The sequence below is a fragment of the Thunnus albacares genome, chromosome 4, assembly GCF_914725855.1.
Source record: "Thunnus albacares chromosome 4, fThuAlb1.1, whole genome shotgun sequence".
Classification (NCBI taxonomy): domain Eukaryota; kingdom Metazoa; phylum Chordata; class Actinopteri; order Scombriformes; family Scombridae; genus Thunnus; species Thunnus albacares.
In genome coordinates, this window is record NC_058109.1 from 16,947,814 (window position 1) to 16,965,565 (window position 17,752).

Here is a 17,752-nt window from a genome sequence, read left to right on the forward strand (position 1 = left end):
CCTCAGTGTGTGCCAGTGGGACAACCATGGAGGACACCCTCACCTGCAGCCATGCCACTTTCTCCCAGGTGTTTGGACGCCAGGGACAGCTCATGCAAGCAAGTGAGTAGCCACAATTACACCTCCTGTCTCCTTACAAATCATTAGCCAGCTGCATGTCAGCGTAACTGATCTCCACCCTCAGCATTTCTCCCCGATCCCGTCCTTAATCTTATTGCCATTTTAATTTAGCTGATGCTTAGAGGTGCATCAAACCTCTTTTTAAGGCACTAAAAGATTATCAGCTAAAATCTTTCCGGGCTGCTGCTATAATAAAGCGTAGAGTTTTTTGAGGAAAAAAAGAGAAACTGGGTTATTTTTGTTCAGTAAGGGAAGAATCTCAGGGATGTGCGTGCTTATGTAAAGGGCAAGAAGAAATAACCATTTCAAGGTTTTTGTTTTACTCACAACATGGATTATGGGGTTGTGACTGTGGTTGATGTTTCTGTTTGTGCAGCAAGTTGCTGAGGAGCAGGTTGGATGCGTTAACTTGTTTAATTATGGAAAAGAGAGGTACAGAAAGTAAATCTTTTTCAGACAGGTGTGGGACTCAGCTGTTTGTAGGGCTTGCATTTTGGGAAATGGGGCATTTTAGAGGGGAATTCAGTGCAGCAAGATAAATCAGTTTGGCTGTTAAACTGTGGATTATTTATTATTGTGGTTTGAGAAGACTTGTGAAGATTGTGATTGTTTTTAACAATTTGATTGAATCGTAAAGTAGCAGATGGTTACTGTAGATATTCCATCTTCACTGTGGGATGCAAAACCCGTAACCCCACTTCTTGCTGAAAAATATTCATAATGCAGGTGCATAGTATTAGTGCGGTTGAGTCTGACAGACTGAGACACCATCAGAGATGCTGCAGAGCTCAGACTGATGGTTAAATTATTGAAAACTGAATATATCAAGATTTTCAGGGATGCAGAAACATTGAATACAACCTTGAACCACTGCAAATGAAGCATACTTCAGTGATATCTTATTATGTAATGCACATGGTCAGAATACATATTCCTCCTGGGAAAAAAAGAGGGAGACTGACTTGCCTCCAGAATGAAAGTGTCAGCTGCATCCTCCCTCATCTGGCCTGGTATCTCTCCTCATGGAGCCACGCAGAGAGAACTTAGTCAATGCCTTTGATGCCATAAATGCAAAGTGATTGTTCACACAGTGTTATGATGGATAATGAGGAGAGCCCAGGGCAGATATCAAAATAAAACTATCTTTAGAGTTGCATCCCATATGTTGATTTTGCCACATTAATTTTCAATTCCTGTTTCCTGTCATCACCACCTGCAAAGACAAGTGTCTGAATGGATTTCCAAAGCAACTGTCATGAACAACAACCCAGCTAAGACAGCACTTTTTGTAGCTAATAATAGAAAAACATCAGTCATTTTTTCTTGAGCTGAAGAACTTGTCTGTGGGTTTTTACACACGTGTTTCTTAATAAGCTGTGTTGCAGGATTTCATCTGCTGGGATTTATTTAGCCTGTTTCATATGGGGAGTTACTTGAGAAGATAAACATGACAATCTGGCGCAGTGGATTGTTGTTGTTTTCACTGATATTCTTCACCCCCTCTTTGTACAAAAGTACCCTTTTATAAATAATGTACTTTGTTCGAATGTATCCGAGGGTTTAATACTGTGTTGATAAGAGGATATCACTGTTAAAGGGTTGCAGGGCCCTGATTAATATTCAGCTTCGGACTGGCAGATTGCTGGAAGCATCTTAACTAAATGAGTGGTTTTGGAGTGCTGCTGATCTGCAGTGTGTCGTGTTTTTGTGGTGAGCAGAGAGGATGACCCTCTCAGGATTTATACGTAAATGATATGAGTATATATGCTTATGAAAACACAAACACTGGAAAACTTATAATGCAGTAGTACCCAAACATATGCAGCATTTTAAAGGTGCAGTGTGTAGAATGTAGTGGCATCTAGTGGAACGGACTTGGCAGAGATAATAATATTTATAAGTATGTTTTCATTAGTGTATAATCACCTAAAAATAAGAATTGTTGTGTTTTTGTTACCATAGAATGAGCCTTTATATCTAGATAGGGAGCGGGTCCTCTTGGAGCTCGCCATCTTGCACTACCACGTTTCTACTGTAGCCCAGAACGGACAAACCAAACACTGGCTTTCACGGTTTTTGTGAGTTTCGCGGCCACCATAGGTTCTTCTACACACTTATACACTACCAGGGGTAATGAGGTGGTTGCAATCTTCAGCCTTACCACTAGATGCCACTAAATTCTACACACTGGTCCTTTAACACACACTGGCCTTGTATTTATCTGTGTGCCACATATACTGTATGTGTTTCACAGTATGTGTGGCTGGGTGAGTTTATCAGTATAAATTGAAGGTTGGAGTGTGTGGCAGTTATCACTTCGCATTGCAAGTGTGAAAGTTTTAGCAATCTGATGATGATCAAAATCCATAGTGAAACAATTATAATTGTGAAGGGAAACTACAGCTGTAAAATACTGCAGATATTTGGCTTGTGACCCTTTAAAGCAATGCAACTTTTACTCATTTGAGTTGAGAGCAGCTCAACCAAAGCCATTTCCCATTCTCAGTTTGTTTCATTTAATTGTTTTTGGGGCGTGAAGAGAAAAGTAAAACTATTAACAATCCCCTCCAGACATGTATTAAGACATATAAAAATACTTTGCTAATTATTTCAGAATAAAAACAACAAAAATTTGAAAAAAAAAAACTACAGAATTTTTATTCCCCCAACCATGTTGGAAACCACTTTCATATGGCTACAGTATATTTAAAGCTTAAAAATAAATTAATAAACTATATTAAGTTTTAATGAATTCCTTCACAACACACATGACTAACTAATCCCTGAAAATGCCGTATCTGTTTTCATTCAGCCCGCTGTGCCTGTTTTATCATGAAAGACCTCATGAAATTGTTGTGCGATGTGTACGTACTGTATATACACAGTCTGCCTCATACAAATTCTGTTTGATTGGGCCACAATGAGCGGGTTAGTTGTCAGAGTGGATGCATAAGAAAGAGGGGCAAATCTAACAGATATGCAAATCACAGTTCTGGTTAGGCTGCTGTTGTGGTTTGATGTATTGAGTTGGAATTGGGTTTTATGCTAAGTGGCTTTGAATTTTTTTTTTTTCAAAGAAAAAAAACATATCTATGAGAAAATTAAGTTATGATGAGAAGAACAAGAGCTGTTAGTGTACAATCGAAGCAGCCTCTAGAAATTATAAATGTGTTCGTTTTCAGAGATAAAACCTCCTCCTCCTCCTCCAAGTGTAGAGCAGTAGAACTGTGAAGTGCTTAGTCTAATACTTACATGGACAACATATATTAAGCAAAACTCTAGCAAGTCTGTCCTCTTGTCCCTAACAGCGTTTTTTCCTTTGTGTGTCTTTGCTACAAGTATAATTTCGCCCCGAGCAAATGGCAAGTGAAACTGCTGTTTCTGAGAACTTCATGTATTATTCACCACATCTTGACTTTCTCTATGTAGCCTACTCATTGCTGGTTGAATCCTCTCCTTTATCTTTGCTTTTAATTTTACAAACATTTTGTCCTAGGTTTTGCCCTCAAACTGCTTGCGGCAACATAAAGTTCACAAGGCTTCACAGCCACATGAAAAAAACCTCAAACACAGCATCACTGCGTTTGCAAAAATCCCTGCAAGCTCAGGCTCTGTCTGCTCCTCCTTGCCCACATGGCTGTGCCCTGACAGTGCAGCGGTCTCAGTCACCTTTCTGCTCCACTGGACCACAGTGGTGTGAGGACAGACACTGTGTAAGGTTATTCGAAGTTGTCCAAGGGGTCCACAGAGGCCTATAAACTCTGAATATCTTCATTCCTCCGGTGTGGGCCCATCCTCATATCTCTGCTCAGGGAGGTCAAGGTGTTGGCTTATAGCCAATGTTCTCATCCCTATTAGACCCTGGGCTGCTGGCCATCAAACCTAATAGTAATATAATTCACAAAGGGAAAGGCTCTTTTAAGTGCTTCTTTGATTGAGTCATTTTCAGTGCAGGTGTGTACTGAAACTAATCCCATAAGTGCTAAATGAATTTTGCTAGATATGATCAACTTTCCTCCTCCTTTTTAGCCCGCCGTCTTCATGGTAAAGGTCCAGTCATATATTTTAAGTAATTTCTGTGTTCACTGCTGAATTTGTAGTTGGCCTAATACAGCCCTCACTCAGATTTATATATCCTTACTTACATTATTGATCCTAGTCCCCAGGTATCCCCAGCAGCACTGAAAATCACTCCATCAGAGTTGATACAGGCCCAATTTAGATCTCCCTCTCTGTTCTAATCCCCATATTGGATTTGAGAAGCCCTGTAGAGCTTCAAGTGGCAGTCCTCGCGTCTCTGTCAGTGAGCACATCCCAATTCAAAGCGATAGCCTCAGGCCAGTCAGAGCAACTGCGTTCTATGCAAATGCTGCTGTAAATATGCTGTTTCAGTTTAAAGTAAATTATTAGTTGATAAAAATCGATCAGGACTATGTTTAATATATTGCATTGTGCTGAAATGTATTGAGTCGTTGTTTATAATTACATTTACATGCATATGCTCCTTTAGTTCTTCATGACAGGGAATCACATATATCTTCATTAGTACACTTTCCCTCAGGATGGTCAATAAACCAATGGAAGTTCACTGACAGCATTAGTTCAGTGTTTGCTCTCACAATCCACATGTCTGCTGTCTGACAAGAGATCAACATTTTCTCCTTGACTGACAGGAGTGTCCTCACTGAGTGAAGATACTGTGATCTAGAAGATGCTGAGCTTCATGAACTTCTGATCAATCACTCACAGAGTGATGAGACAGACGCTTGACTAGAGCACATGTGGTGCACTGTATGATGGAGCTCCTCACAGACTGACTGTGAGTTTTATGGCACGAAACATCCCACACAGTGAGATAGATGGCACTCCGAAGAATAGACTGCTACCATATTCTTCCTTTCTGATAGATGTATTATAATCTTTTATTATATTATTATCATTAACTATTGTTAATCTGCTGTTTTGAGAGGGAAAGTTTGAGAAAGTTGAGAGTTAAGTTTGAAGACGTTACTGAAAGATTATTGGGGAGAAAGTTGCAAGAACATATATATTTATTTGACAATCTCACCACAAGGTCCATTTAGTAGCTGTTCTGGAGCTTTATCACACAATCTTCTTCAGCAAATGGAGTTTGCCTGGTTTTTAGAGTAAAGAATGAACTTTCAATCTCACTGTACTGTATTTATTTATATTTTGTATGCTTTATATTTCTGAATAACGGACACAACATAATGCTTCACTTTACTGTGCAAAACTCATTCTGAGCTAATGGCTGCTGCATAACTCCCCGTCCCACAAAAAGCAATTTGTTGCTGCAGCACAGCAACAGACTTGTGAATTTATTGAAAACGAAGTGCTTTGCTGTTTCTGAGGCATTTCATACATTGCCGCATTGTTTCAAAGGATTGTCTTAATTTCTCGCACTTTGAACTGTTGCGCCTCCTCTCGCTGTCTTTTTCTTAATCTCCCTGTCTCTGTTTATCTCTCTCACACACACATACACACTCATAAAAAAGTGAGGTTATGAAAACTGAGGTTATTGCTAAATTTAAAGTGGATGCACATAAGCTGAATACTGTGCGCTCAGCGAACACATCTCCCGGATTTAATAGTCACTCATCTCCACCACTTTAAAGCAGCTAAATTTGTCACTGCTCGATCTGCTCTGCACACACCGAGCTGCCAGGAGAGTGTTTAAAGTATGAACAACAGCAGCTTTCCCAGGAGGGCTAATCCTGCTCATCTCGGTGACTGTATGATTAAGTGTGTGTATTTGTGGGGTTTTGTGTAATTGTGTGAATGTGTGTGTGTTAGTTCATGGTGAATATAGGATGTGTGTCTGACTGTGCTTTGTAAGTTTGGGTGAAGATTCAACTTTCTAGCATGGTAAAAACACACACACACATGTGTGTATATATATATATATATATATATATATATATATATATATATATATATATATATATATATGTATATCTTAATTAGGTGCTGAACAGATAAACAAAGCACACTCAAAGCTGCTCTGATGAAAAATCTTCCTCACAGATTTATACACCTTGAGAGCTGTTTCCAGTGTGCCGTCCCCGCCGTGTTTTCTGCGTCATTGAACTCCCTGCCTGAGTGTCTGCTGACTCCACATATCTACCTCATCGTGCCCAGTACGGCTGGCCTTATTTTCCCTCTCTGCCTGCCATAAACTCCTTAACTGTTCATCCCCACTCTGCAGCAGTGTTGGGAAGGTTACTTTTGAAATGTAATAGGTTACAGATTACTAGTTACCCTGTTAAAAATGTAATAAGTAATGTAACTATTTTAATTGCTTCATCAAAGTAATGTAACTTATTACACTTGACTAGTTTTCTAACAGATGTTTTAAACTGGGTAATAGAGCTGAAAAGTCCTAAAAACATCAATTTAAACCAGGCAGTGTGAACCTCACAACAGAACTCAACACTGATTAGTGTCAAACTTTTATTAAAAGTTCTTCAACTGAACTTGAATTAAGATTGGAATGTTTTGATTTTATAGCACAACCACCAAAATAAATCAAAAGTATGTAGATCACAAACAACAAACTCTGACTGCAGTAAAACAAAAAATGTAACCATAACCTCAAACCAAGTTCACATTCAGGTCAGGTTGCTTAAAGGAATGCGCATTGATTTTATTGACAGATGAGAGGTGGTGCAAATTCAAACAAGAGATCCGATCAAAAACAACACTCAGAATTTGAATGTATACTGCCAAATGAACAGAGCCTGTCTAGATGTAGAGACAGTTGCTTGTAAGTCGTCCTACCCTTGATGGTGTTGCACTTAAATTTGCCCTAATGGCTTTGCTGACCCGTGTTGTCCAGAAATATGCCAGAAGAAGGCATTCCTGCACAGTGAAAAGATGCAAAGCAACAGAATGAGTGTTATATTCTACATATAAACTTTTTTAATAACTGTAATTTAATTACATAATTTTTTCCTGAGTAACTGTAACGGATTACATTTACATTTATTTTGTAATTTAATGATTATGAGTAATGAACACCATTACATGTAACTAGTTACTCCTTGATACTGCTCTGTAGACACACACTGAACTGCTTCCCAAATCTACAGTGTTCATCTTACAATCCACCACAGAGCAAAGAGACAAAGTGAAGGGAGAGAGACAAGGTGAAGTAAAAGTCGAGATAACGCAGTGAACACCTACAGCACAACACACAAATTGAAAACTTAAACTCAGAAAATAAATTTCTAAGGCTAAGCTGCAGAACTGTCACCTCACAGCAGCTAACATAAAGTACCTGATCTGAAAAAATGTTTAAGCCTTGTTGATACAGCTCAGCATGAGCATAAATACTATCAGACATCCCATTTCTTATCAGTCATTGCACTACAGCACAGTGATGCAGAGAGCGATCCTAAGAAGAATCTGGCGTGCTCTGAGTCGGTATAAATTTGCATCAGTAGTTAGTGCAGGTGCTCCTTTGGTGATGAAATATAGTCTATTCTCCCGGGTGCTTTTCTTTAACATGCAGGGCACACTGTTCGCGGATGGGAGTGACAGCGCACACTGCGTGTACATCAATGTTACAATGAGAATACGATAGCTCCACTCAAATTGATTCCCTGCGTATGACCAGAAAATATTAACAACTATATATTACTACATATATTTGTGCACAGTTTAAAAATACAGATCCTGCATGTCCATGGTTCTTAAAGGTCATTCCTATGGATTATAACAAAGAAAGAGCAGCACACTTTTAGATAAAGTACGTAAAGTACAATGATGTTTTGACTGTGTAAAAGCTAATGCTGTGTTTGAACCCATATACCTATAAGTAGGATACAGTATCCTTGCAAGTTGAGGTGCTTGACTGTACTATACATGTGCTGTTCCATCAATTTATACCACAAAAGGAGGAAAGGTTTCTTAACATGTCTACAGAGAGCGGATGTCAGAGTTGGATTTAATTCAAGTCTCCAGATCAATAGTGACCTGAATCAACCAGAGCTCATGATAAGCAACACTTGATAAGAAAGGGCTCAATGTGAAACCCACTCATGAGACTGTTCGTCCTTCTCTAATGTACAGCTGCAGCTGAGAGTGTCTCTATGTCCATCTGTGAATCAATAAGCACCCACAGTGACATCTTGCTCATGCTTCAATGCCGACTTTGTACACATGCCCTTCAGTAATACATCTTTATACGAGTGTAGAGCCACTGGTTTGTCATATTACATTACATTAGCTGCCTCTTTTGTTTAAGGATTTGTTGCTGACACCAAACTCACCAGAGTCAACGCCTTCACTGAGGTCCCATGTCAAACACTTAATGCTCTTATAAAGGTCTCCGGTGAATTTTGTGTAAGTCTGCTGAGCTGTGAATCCGCTTCTTTCAACTTGTTGAATAACCCTCACTCCCATCTCAGTCTGCTGCAGAGCACCTCAAGAACAGAATCACAGGTTTGAGCGACAAAATCATCTGTGCTTTTCTGAATTATCTCGTCTTTAATTGTGATTCACCTCCTAATGCATCACAGCACCTGTCGGGCACCACAGCCTCGGCATTGGCCCTTTTAGCAACCAGTATAAAATCCCATAACAAAACATCCTCATCCTGCATCTTAAACACACTGTTTAGGGAAACATCCCAGCCAAAAAATACCAGCCTCAGTACTGTGAATATGAAGCACAGTGAGCCTTAAGACTGGCTAATTGGACTTTCTTTTTTTTTTTTTTTAATGTTATGCTAACAAAGCCAGTCTACCTGGGCCACACTCAAAATAAAGCAAAATATTACCATTGGTGTAAGGCTTTATGCAGTGGGTAGCAAGAATAAGTTAACATTTCATGGAAAAGCACTTTGCTCAAGTAAACAAGTTAGAATTAGACCGGGAAATTAGCCCTTTGATAAGTGAGTTTTTAGAACCCACATGAGAAAACAGTCAAAAATAAATAATTAAAAATAAAGCTCGGTGCAAGTCTACTCACTCTTTATTTCGATTTTTCCTTTCCCTCTTTCAACTCCACTGACAGAGGGCATCCACACTTTTCAATTCAACTGATTATGAGTTGAAGATGAGCCAATCATCTTGTTGTTGTCAAACCTTGAAGTCCAACTGAAATTAAAGCATCATATCTGCTTTGTAAATCACATGTCCTGTGTTCTCCTTTGAGAAAAAAAGCAGGAACCAAAAGGGAGAAATTTATATTTTAAATTCTTTGATTTCATGATGGTGCCCCCTACAGTAGTTTTACATCATATTGATGAAATATTGTTCCATCATCTGCTTACGTAGCTTGCGTCCTTATTTCGATAAAGCAAATCAAAAGCTCTATCACAGAGCAGTTGGTCACACTGAGCCTGATAGCATCCTGCTACACAACACAAGAGCTACAGACTCTGAACAACAACCCATATTAGCTTTCCTGCTAAAGTCCCCTTCTTATCTAACATGAACACATGTCTTGTCCTGCACCTTAGCTTGGTGAACCAGCCACCATACAAACCACAGGGGAAAAGTGCCCCACTAACGTCAGTTTTCAGGCTAGATAGCTAATTAGCTGCTCAACTGCAGCACATTAAACAGGATGTTAACATGTCATGTCATGAAAATGTCACTTTGGTCCATTTAGATGCTAGTTTGGTCGTTGCTCTTCAAAATCCATTAGCAACACACTGTCTGTCCATGACTTGTAGCTACAGCAGTTTGTTTACTTTGTCTCCGTTCTGTACAGTGTAACACCCGTAGCCTGCCAGTTGATGTCAACTGAACAAGCCTCCAACACCCCAAACCCCACCAATCTAGGCTTAATTTTTTCACTCTTTCATCACCGGTGTTTAGACTTCATCCAGGACATGTTCCTGTACAGCTCATGACGTGACTGGCCTATAAAAAAGATGATGTCACAATGGGGTCATATTGCCAAAGATACTCACATATCTCCTCTCTTCTCTTCTTCTACATGTAAATTCCTAAAGAAAATCACATTTTCCCTATGAGTTCTATGGCCCTTTTACCAAAATACTTTTTTGTCACATTTAATTTTTAATTTAATTTAATTTAGCAATAACCACATTTAACTTAATTTAATTTAATTTAATTTAACTTTTGCACATGTAATACATTTTTTTGTTATTGTGCAGACATGTTTTCCTATGAGGTGGTAATGTGACGTTACATGGTTGACCTTAGTAGCCAAGTTAAAGTCCTGCCCTATGAATTTTTATTACTTTGTCACCCCCTTATGTGTGAGTCGTACCAAACATGTGGACGGTGTTCGAGCAGAGCTGAGATCAGAGACTTTGAACATACCCAATAGATCAGAGGCGTAGGCTCCGTCCTGGGCTGACAAAGTCTCAACTGCATCAGACCAGCAAGCATGTCAAGTGATTTCTGCATCACAATTCTGATGTCATCTTAGTCGGAGCTGTCCTCCACAGACGTGTACTTGGAGAGACATGCTCAGCATCATTAAACAGTGCTCAGCTCTCTCCTCTTCAGACTCACGAGTGGCGGCCATGTGAATATGGAGAGGGAGCACAGTTTGGAGCGTTTGATGTGCGAGAGAAGTGAAAGAGCCCGCAAAATGTGGCAGCAACAGTTTTCTGCACACAGGAATGTCTTACTTGCTAATGTGTTGCGTTGACACGCCTTTGAACTCTCAGAGTTGTTTACCCTCACAGAAATGTGTTAATGAATGATAGTGGTAATACCTGCAGTCTGAACTCAGAGTAGCTTATCTACTATTAGAAACCTGCCCTGAAATTTAATTTTGAGCATCAAAGTGGCTGATAATGAGAATGAACCGTCACCTCGTATTAGAGCAAATTTGAAGTTCAGCTATTTAATCTACATCTGTCTCATTTTAAGTTTTTGAGTTGTGCGCAACCTGCCATTGTGCTTTGAGATACGCTGCCGGTCTGACCCACTTTCATCCACCCTGAAAGACAGGTACAGTCACTTGCTCACAAACAGTCCTAATTGGCTGCAGCCTTGTCACCAGTGCTGCCTGTAGCCCCGGCTCTCAAAAGGCACTCCAGCGTGCAGCCTCTGGATTTTGAAATGCCATGTTTGAGCTCACACAGGCCTCCTCTAACAAGCAGTGTTTACCCTGACTCTGTAGAGGACAAGAGCAGCCTTATTTCCACTCTTTATCTCAGCTGATGCAGAGAGGCTTCTTCTCTTCTGTCTGCCAGTTGCATCTTGAAAGTTTCTGCTTAAGCTCATTTTCATGCTTTGTGACTGCTGCTGAAAACAGCTATTAACAATGCACCTTGCCTTCCTGGGTCCATTTTGTGCTGCATATTTCTTATTGCTGCGGATCACCAGACAAATGTTGACATTGTGACACTGTGTTGAGATATTTGCAGCACAGTTGCAACAGACTGGCAGTCATTTTTTCAGCTAAAACATCAGTGGAGAAATATATTGTATTAGAGGAGGATGTATGAGCTTCTGCAGTAATTGTTTTAAAAGAACATGATGCAAAGGTGGTGACATGTTTTGTTTTAAGTGTACTCCTGTCTTGAGCTGTCACAAAAGCAATTTTTCTCCACCTACACACCTTACTCACATCTCAACGTGACATGTTCATGCCCGTTCTTATTAAAGTTGATAAGGGGAATATTTGAAAAATTCTAACTGATGTTGAGTAGATGGAGCAGGTTGCAGTAAAGTGGGTACGCCAATAAAATAGATTAAAACACAGTAGCTCCTAGACTGCACAGAGCAACAACAAAGGATTGTTATATAAGAGGACCTGAGGGTGGATTTACCTCTAACTTAATATGCGGCTGTTACAGGATTTCAATGTTTTCTGTGCTGCCTTTACCTGCTCATTCTCTCTAACTGAACTTTTATAAAAGAGTGATTGTGGATGCAAACATTAATTAACCCTTAACTCTGAAAATCAATTTACAGTAAATCATTCAAACAGTCCTCCTCCTGACCCCTGACCTTTTGCGCAGACAGCTACTTGCCCTTCCTGCCATTACATGCACCATTACAACTGATATCATCTAGAGCTGCTCCTTATGAGTAAATTAATTACCTGTGTGTGTGTGTGCGTGTGTGTGTGTGTTTGTCTTGACTGAGTGGAGGACTTTCAGTGAGAGTCATAATACTCCAAGTAGTTTCATCAGGTGTTGAGGACCTGCCTCAGGCAGATTATCAAAGGGCTATAGGAGGCTTTTATATTCAGCCGATGGTTCAACACTCCCCCTGAGATTTGTTTTCTAAAGTCTTTGACTCAAAGGAAGAAAGAAAAACCGGGTACGCTCAGTGCTGATCTCTTGTACTTCTCACTAGGTGGCACACTGATCAAAGTTATGCAAAACCAGTGGCGGGCACTTTACCCCGGCTCTCTCTGGACTGTTAAGGACTTTATTTTAATTAAACGTCAGTAACAGCTTTTGGAGAGATCAGAGATGATCTTTTTCTTGTGATAAATCTTGTTACTATTTGGAGATAATTACATTTTTATTATTAAAAGTGCAACTTGTTGAATAGATGAAATGAATAGATTCATTCATATGAATGAATTAGGATTCTTTATTCAGCTATAGTCAATTAATTACATTTTATTTAACTATGAAATTAGAATATGTAATGTTCTAGATGAATTCGTCTGGGATAACTTAATGCCTTCACTTACTGGAGGCAGATGTTTTGAAGGGTCTAACATACACACATCTTTGTCACTGCTTCACTTCCTGGAAAATGCAGCTGTTCAGACCAGTGTCAGTGACGAGGGCTGAGAGAGAGGCACTTTTTCATTTCATGTGGTTGTAGCATGTATCAAAGCGACCAGATGGTGGCAATGTTGCTGTGGGCAAAATGAAATCCCTCCTGCAGTTTCTGCTTCCACACTGGAGCTTCATACTTGAATGTAGAGCCGGCTGATACTGTAAGATGCAGCTCTCTCCATCCCCAAGAGGTCTAAAACAGTTTTTACCACAGCTGACTATATACGATTGAAAAGGTCAAAATGAAACTCATACCATATACTGTGCATTTGTACATTATAGATTGTGCAGAGATGCTGTTCTGAAAGATAATGTGGTAGATTTTTAGAAGTAAAGCCTTTAGGATTTGAGAGAAGTGTTTGATCTGGTCGGATGCTGGTATTTTCAGAAATGCAAATCATACATTGCATCATAAACTAAGAATTTAAGGATTTATTTATTTTATGTGAGGCAAAGTCTGTGCTGATCTTCACTATATGGTCAAAAGTATATGATACTATAGGACAAATGCTTATAGACTTGGTTTTTCATGCCCCTTAGTTCCAAATAAGGGAAATCTTAAAGTGATGCTCTTTTACACTTTGAGATCAGTTTACTTGTCATGATTAGTTCTACTTGGTGTATCAGAAACAGTTGTAAAATGTCTTCTGTGGCTTTTTAAATTTTGAGAAAATGACCCTGGCGATGTCATCATCGGTGTTGTGTCAGCTTTGGTTTGCAGACTTCTAATGTTTGAACAGAAAGCTTTCATTATAAACTGGAGGTGTATAGTTTAAAGTGGACATATCATGCAGCTGTGGCTCAGGAGGTAGAGTGGGTCGTCCACTAATCGGAAGATCGGTGGTTCGATTCCTGGCTCCTCCAGTCAGCATGTCGATGTGTCCTTGGGCAAGATACTTAACCCCAAATTGCTCCTGATGGCTCTGCCATCAGTGTGAGAATGTGTGTGAATGATTAGACTTCCTCTGATGGGCAGGTTGGGACCTTGCATGGTAGCCCCTGTACCATTCAGCATATGAATGTGTGTGAATGGGTGAATGTGATTCGTAGTGTAAAAGCGTTTTGAGTGGTCGGAAGACTCGAAAGGCGCTATACAAGTACAGTCCATTTACCATTTTTGTAAATTTCTGTTATTTTCATACTGTTTTAATGTCAATTGTCTACAATGGACATCGCCAAAGTTCCAAAACATGAAGTGCATGTACATGTAAAAATGCTCCCAGCAAGTGAGGAGCCCAGGGCTTCAGCCTGTTCTGAACACTTCATTTGCAAAGTTACCTCTACTTCCTCCTTGTGATGACATCAGATTGTTTGCACATGCCCACAAACTGCCGTCTGCTCTGTAGCCTTCGTTGGTAAGGTTGTTCCATGGGTTGCTCACGTTGTTATTGTTATATTTCGGATCTGATTTTGGCTCAAACATGCACGGATGTATTTGAGAAGCTGACATTTTGTGTAAAGAACAAGAAAAGTAGTAAAATCTTACTACTACTGTTTGTTTACGTAGCCTTCGGAGCCAGGGTGGTATTCCAGAAAGCGGGTTTAGTGATAACTCTGAGTTTGTTAACCCTGAGATGAGGGGAACTCTGGGTTTTCACTTCCAGAAAGAGAGATCACTTAAACTCGGGGTCAGTTACCATGCTAACCTGCTCCCTGGCAGATTTTCTTCAACAAACTCTGAGTTTCTGTCTGTCTCCTCCTTCTTACAGACCCAGACACGCTGTTTCATTTCCTCATTCATTCAGTCAATATGAAAGTGTGTATCGAAGTGCATTCATTAATAGTGGTTTACTGTTAAGCACTGAAAGGACTTTCTAAAGTCACTGCTTTTTCAGTATGAGCATCAGTCATGTCTTTGAACAGTTTTTGTTCTTAAATTCAAATATTACACAGTGTGAATTCAGCCTCAGCTCAGAATAAAACCTCTTCATGTCCTTCTATCGTAAGACTGTGACTCTGTGCACACAAGACAGCTGTCAGTTTGTTAGAGCAGCTCCTGCACTGAGATGTTTGTTACACATAATGTGTAATCTCAGTTCAGATTTAAAAAATCAGTATGAAGCTTTAAACATGTGGGATCAATGAATAATTAAGTTATCTCTATCACTCATGATGTGATTGGTTGCACTGGTGGAACATCAATCCTATAATGTTGGAGATTTTATGTTAATTTTTCTGAGTGAGCAGGATTGAACAGCATCACTGCATACTGTTGAACCAAGATGTTTAAAATTTTAAAATCTACAGTATTTTAACCTTGACGCCTTTTCAAGTGCAAATCACCAAACACATTATTACTGGATCAGACTGTGAGCTCACACTCATGTCTCTATGTCTTTGATCTGTATATTTTTTAAATCTTTAACTATGTTTTTTTCATCTTCAGTTGCTGCCTCCTGTGTTTTGTTCCCATCAAATTTAAACTGAACAAATATATTTAAAATGTAATGTAGGCTGCAGCCTGATACACAGTCAGATACCACTTTATCATCCATTAAGGAAATGTAAGTCTGGTAAATGATGAATGTACAACACTGAATAAAACTTTGTGTTAACTTATTGACACTTTTCCCTCTCTGACTCAGACTCTTTTTTTTTTAAAGATAAATGTGCACCGTCCACATACGCTTGCCTTCATATCTCTATGTTCACTGGATTCGAGTGGAGGCTCTGCCTTTTATGTACCTGTTGCCATGGTGAATCATAGTATTTGAGCTCTATTGATGGCTTCTTTCATTCATCATGTACTCGCTTAACTCAGAGTGAACATACTCAGAGTTGATTGAACTGACTCTGATCTGCTGTTTTGGAAACAAAAACTCAGAGTTTCCTATCTTTGGGTTCAATCAACTCAGAGTTCAGGGTTGGACTCAGAGTTTGTTGAACCTGCTTTCTGGAAAGAACCCCAGAAGTCTGCCAAGGAGCAGCTTCTGGAAGTTGGCCAATCAGAAGAGACAGGAGCTAAACCAGCCTGTTTCAGACAGATGCTGAACTGAGGGGCTGCATAAAGGGCCAGTGTAAGATATGTAAAGAGTTTTTTTGAACTGTAAATCATGCAAAGATATTCCAGTAGAGCCCCAGATTATAAAGATAGTATATACTATATTTATAGATCTGGAAATGTGCGTGATATGTCCTCCTTTGAAGATTTATCTTTACCCTTACTGAAATATGCTATTGAGTTGCATTTTGGGAAGTGTAGCTTGAATCATAAAAGTGACCAAAAGTCCTTCTATTATGACCATTCTTTTTTATTTTTCTCTTTTGTAAGATCCCCAACCTTAATGAAGTGCAATACTAAATTGCAAGAGAACCGTCAATGCTACAACATACAATGATATTTTAGACAATAATGTGCATCAAACTTTGTGGCAGCATTTCGAGGAAGCATTTGTGCCAACTGCACAAAGCAATGTCTGTAAGGAAATGGTTCGGTGTCTGGTCTGCAAAGAGCCTTGTCCTCATCCAGGACCATTGGGATGAATTGTGACATGAATGTGACCTCACTGATGCTCTTGTGGCATCAGTGAGAGTGAGAGCAAATCTCTGCAGTCCAAATTATGCAGAAACCCTTTCCAGAAGAATTGAGGCTGTTACATTAGCATATTAATGTCCAGGACTTGGAATGAGATGTTCAAGTATAGATGACATTTTGAGGTGTCCACATGCTTTTAGCCGCATCTGTTTTTATTCATCGACAACAAGCTTGTGTCCTGTGATGCTTTGAAAACAACTTGTGCTTAAATGAGCAGCAGTGTTCCCTTGAGTGGTTTTGATTCATGTATAGGTCTGTCTGCGAGTTAATTAGCACGCTCTTGCACTGTAAGATACATACTGAACAAATTACTGTGAGTTTATGTGTTGACAGACTTGAAACAGCAGGGTTAATTGAATCCTTGATTTGGCCAACAAAAACATTAACAGGATGTATGACTATATGATGAAAATGTGAGTTCTCAGAGGGAAGGTTTTATGTCTTTGTCCTATTTAAAATTTGGATTCTGTGTTTCTTAGTGAATTTGAGGTGCAGAGAATCTGTAGGGAGAGCCAAAAACTTTTCCTGCCCTGCGGTTCTCATTGTGAAGATGTTTTCCTCCAGGCTGCCCTCCAGGTCTCAACTGTCTTACCTTTTACGGCTTTCGCTTGTTAAATAAACTGAAGAGCAAAAAAGAAAACTAAGACGCTGTTTGAGGGCAAATTAGGTAATTTAATTAGCAGCTGTATCTCGAGCATAACAGGGCTGTGTGCACACTCTTTTCAAAAACCCCAGTATTAACTACTCTGAGGCTTGAAACCTCTAGAAGAATCATGTGAATTGTTTGACGAATTGAGTAATAATTTAGATAAACAGTTTTTATTTTGAATTTAATTTGGATGACTATCTTCAGGGTAACCCAAGACAAAGACTACATATAATACTGCAAACAGTATGCTATGTATATACTGTATGTGATTAGGGTGCTTCCTAACATCTGACCAGGGACCTTTTAGGTTAACTCTGGCTCATTAACAGCTTTTTTTCAATCCATGCTCAATGTCCCATACCATAATGTAATAAGGAATAAATAAATAAAGAATAAATGTGTCCAAAAAAAAGCTAAATAAATACAATATGGTATTATACGTACATGCAATATAATATGATATAAAAATGCCATGTATTAGAAATTTTGAAAGCACAAATTATGCAAATTTGGCAGAGGACCATAGAGTGTTGACATGCACGTTACAAAACTAAACGTGTTTTAGTGTATTCTCTTTGCTATCACAGATAAAACAATGTCCAAATATTTACATATTTGTTCATAAGTGAAGCGTGGAAAGAGGTAACTTCTATATAATGTATCATGTCAACTTATGCAGAGAAATGTTGTACAATTTGAA

At 39.2% G+C, this 17,752-nt stretch overlaps 1 protein-coding gene across 9 annotated transcripts in view; it reads left to right on the forward strand.

Moving 5' to 3' along the window:
• kaznb (kazrin, periplakin interacting protein b) overlaps nucleotides 1-17,752 on the forward strand; it is a 114,559-nt gene that overhangs the window by 6,002 nt on the left and 90,805 nt on the right. For all 9 annotated transcript variants that reach the window (XM_044348868.1, XM_044348869.1, XM_044348870.1 and 6 more), the window contains one exon: nucleotides 7-102. In XM_044348868.1, coding sequence (XP_044204803.1) covers nucleotides 7-102 — 96 coding nt within the window. The remainder of the gene's footprint in view (nucleotides 1-6; nucleotides 103-17,752) is intronic.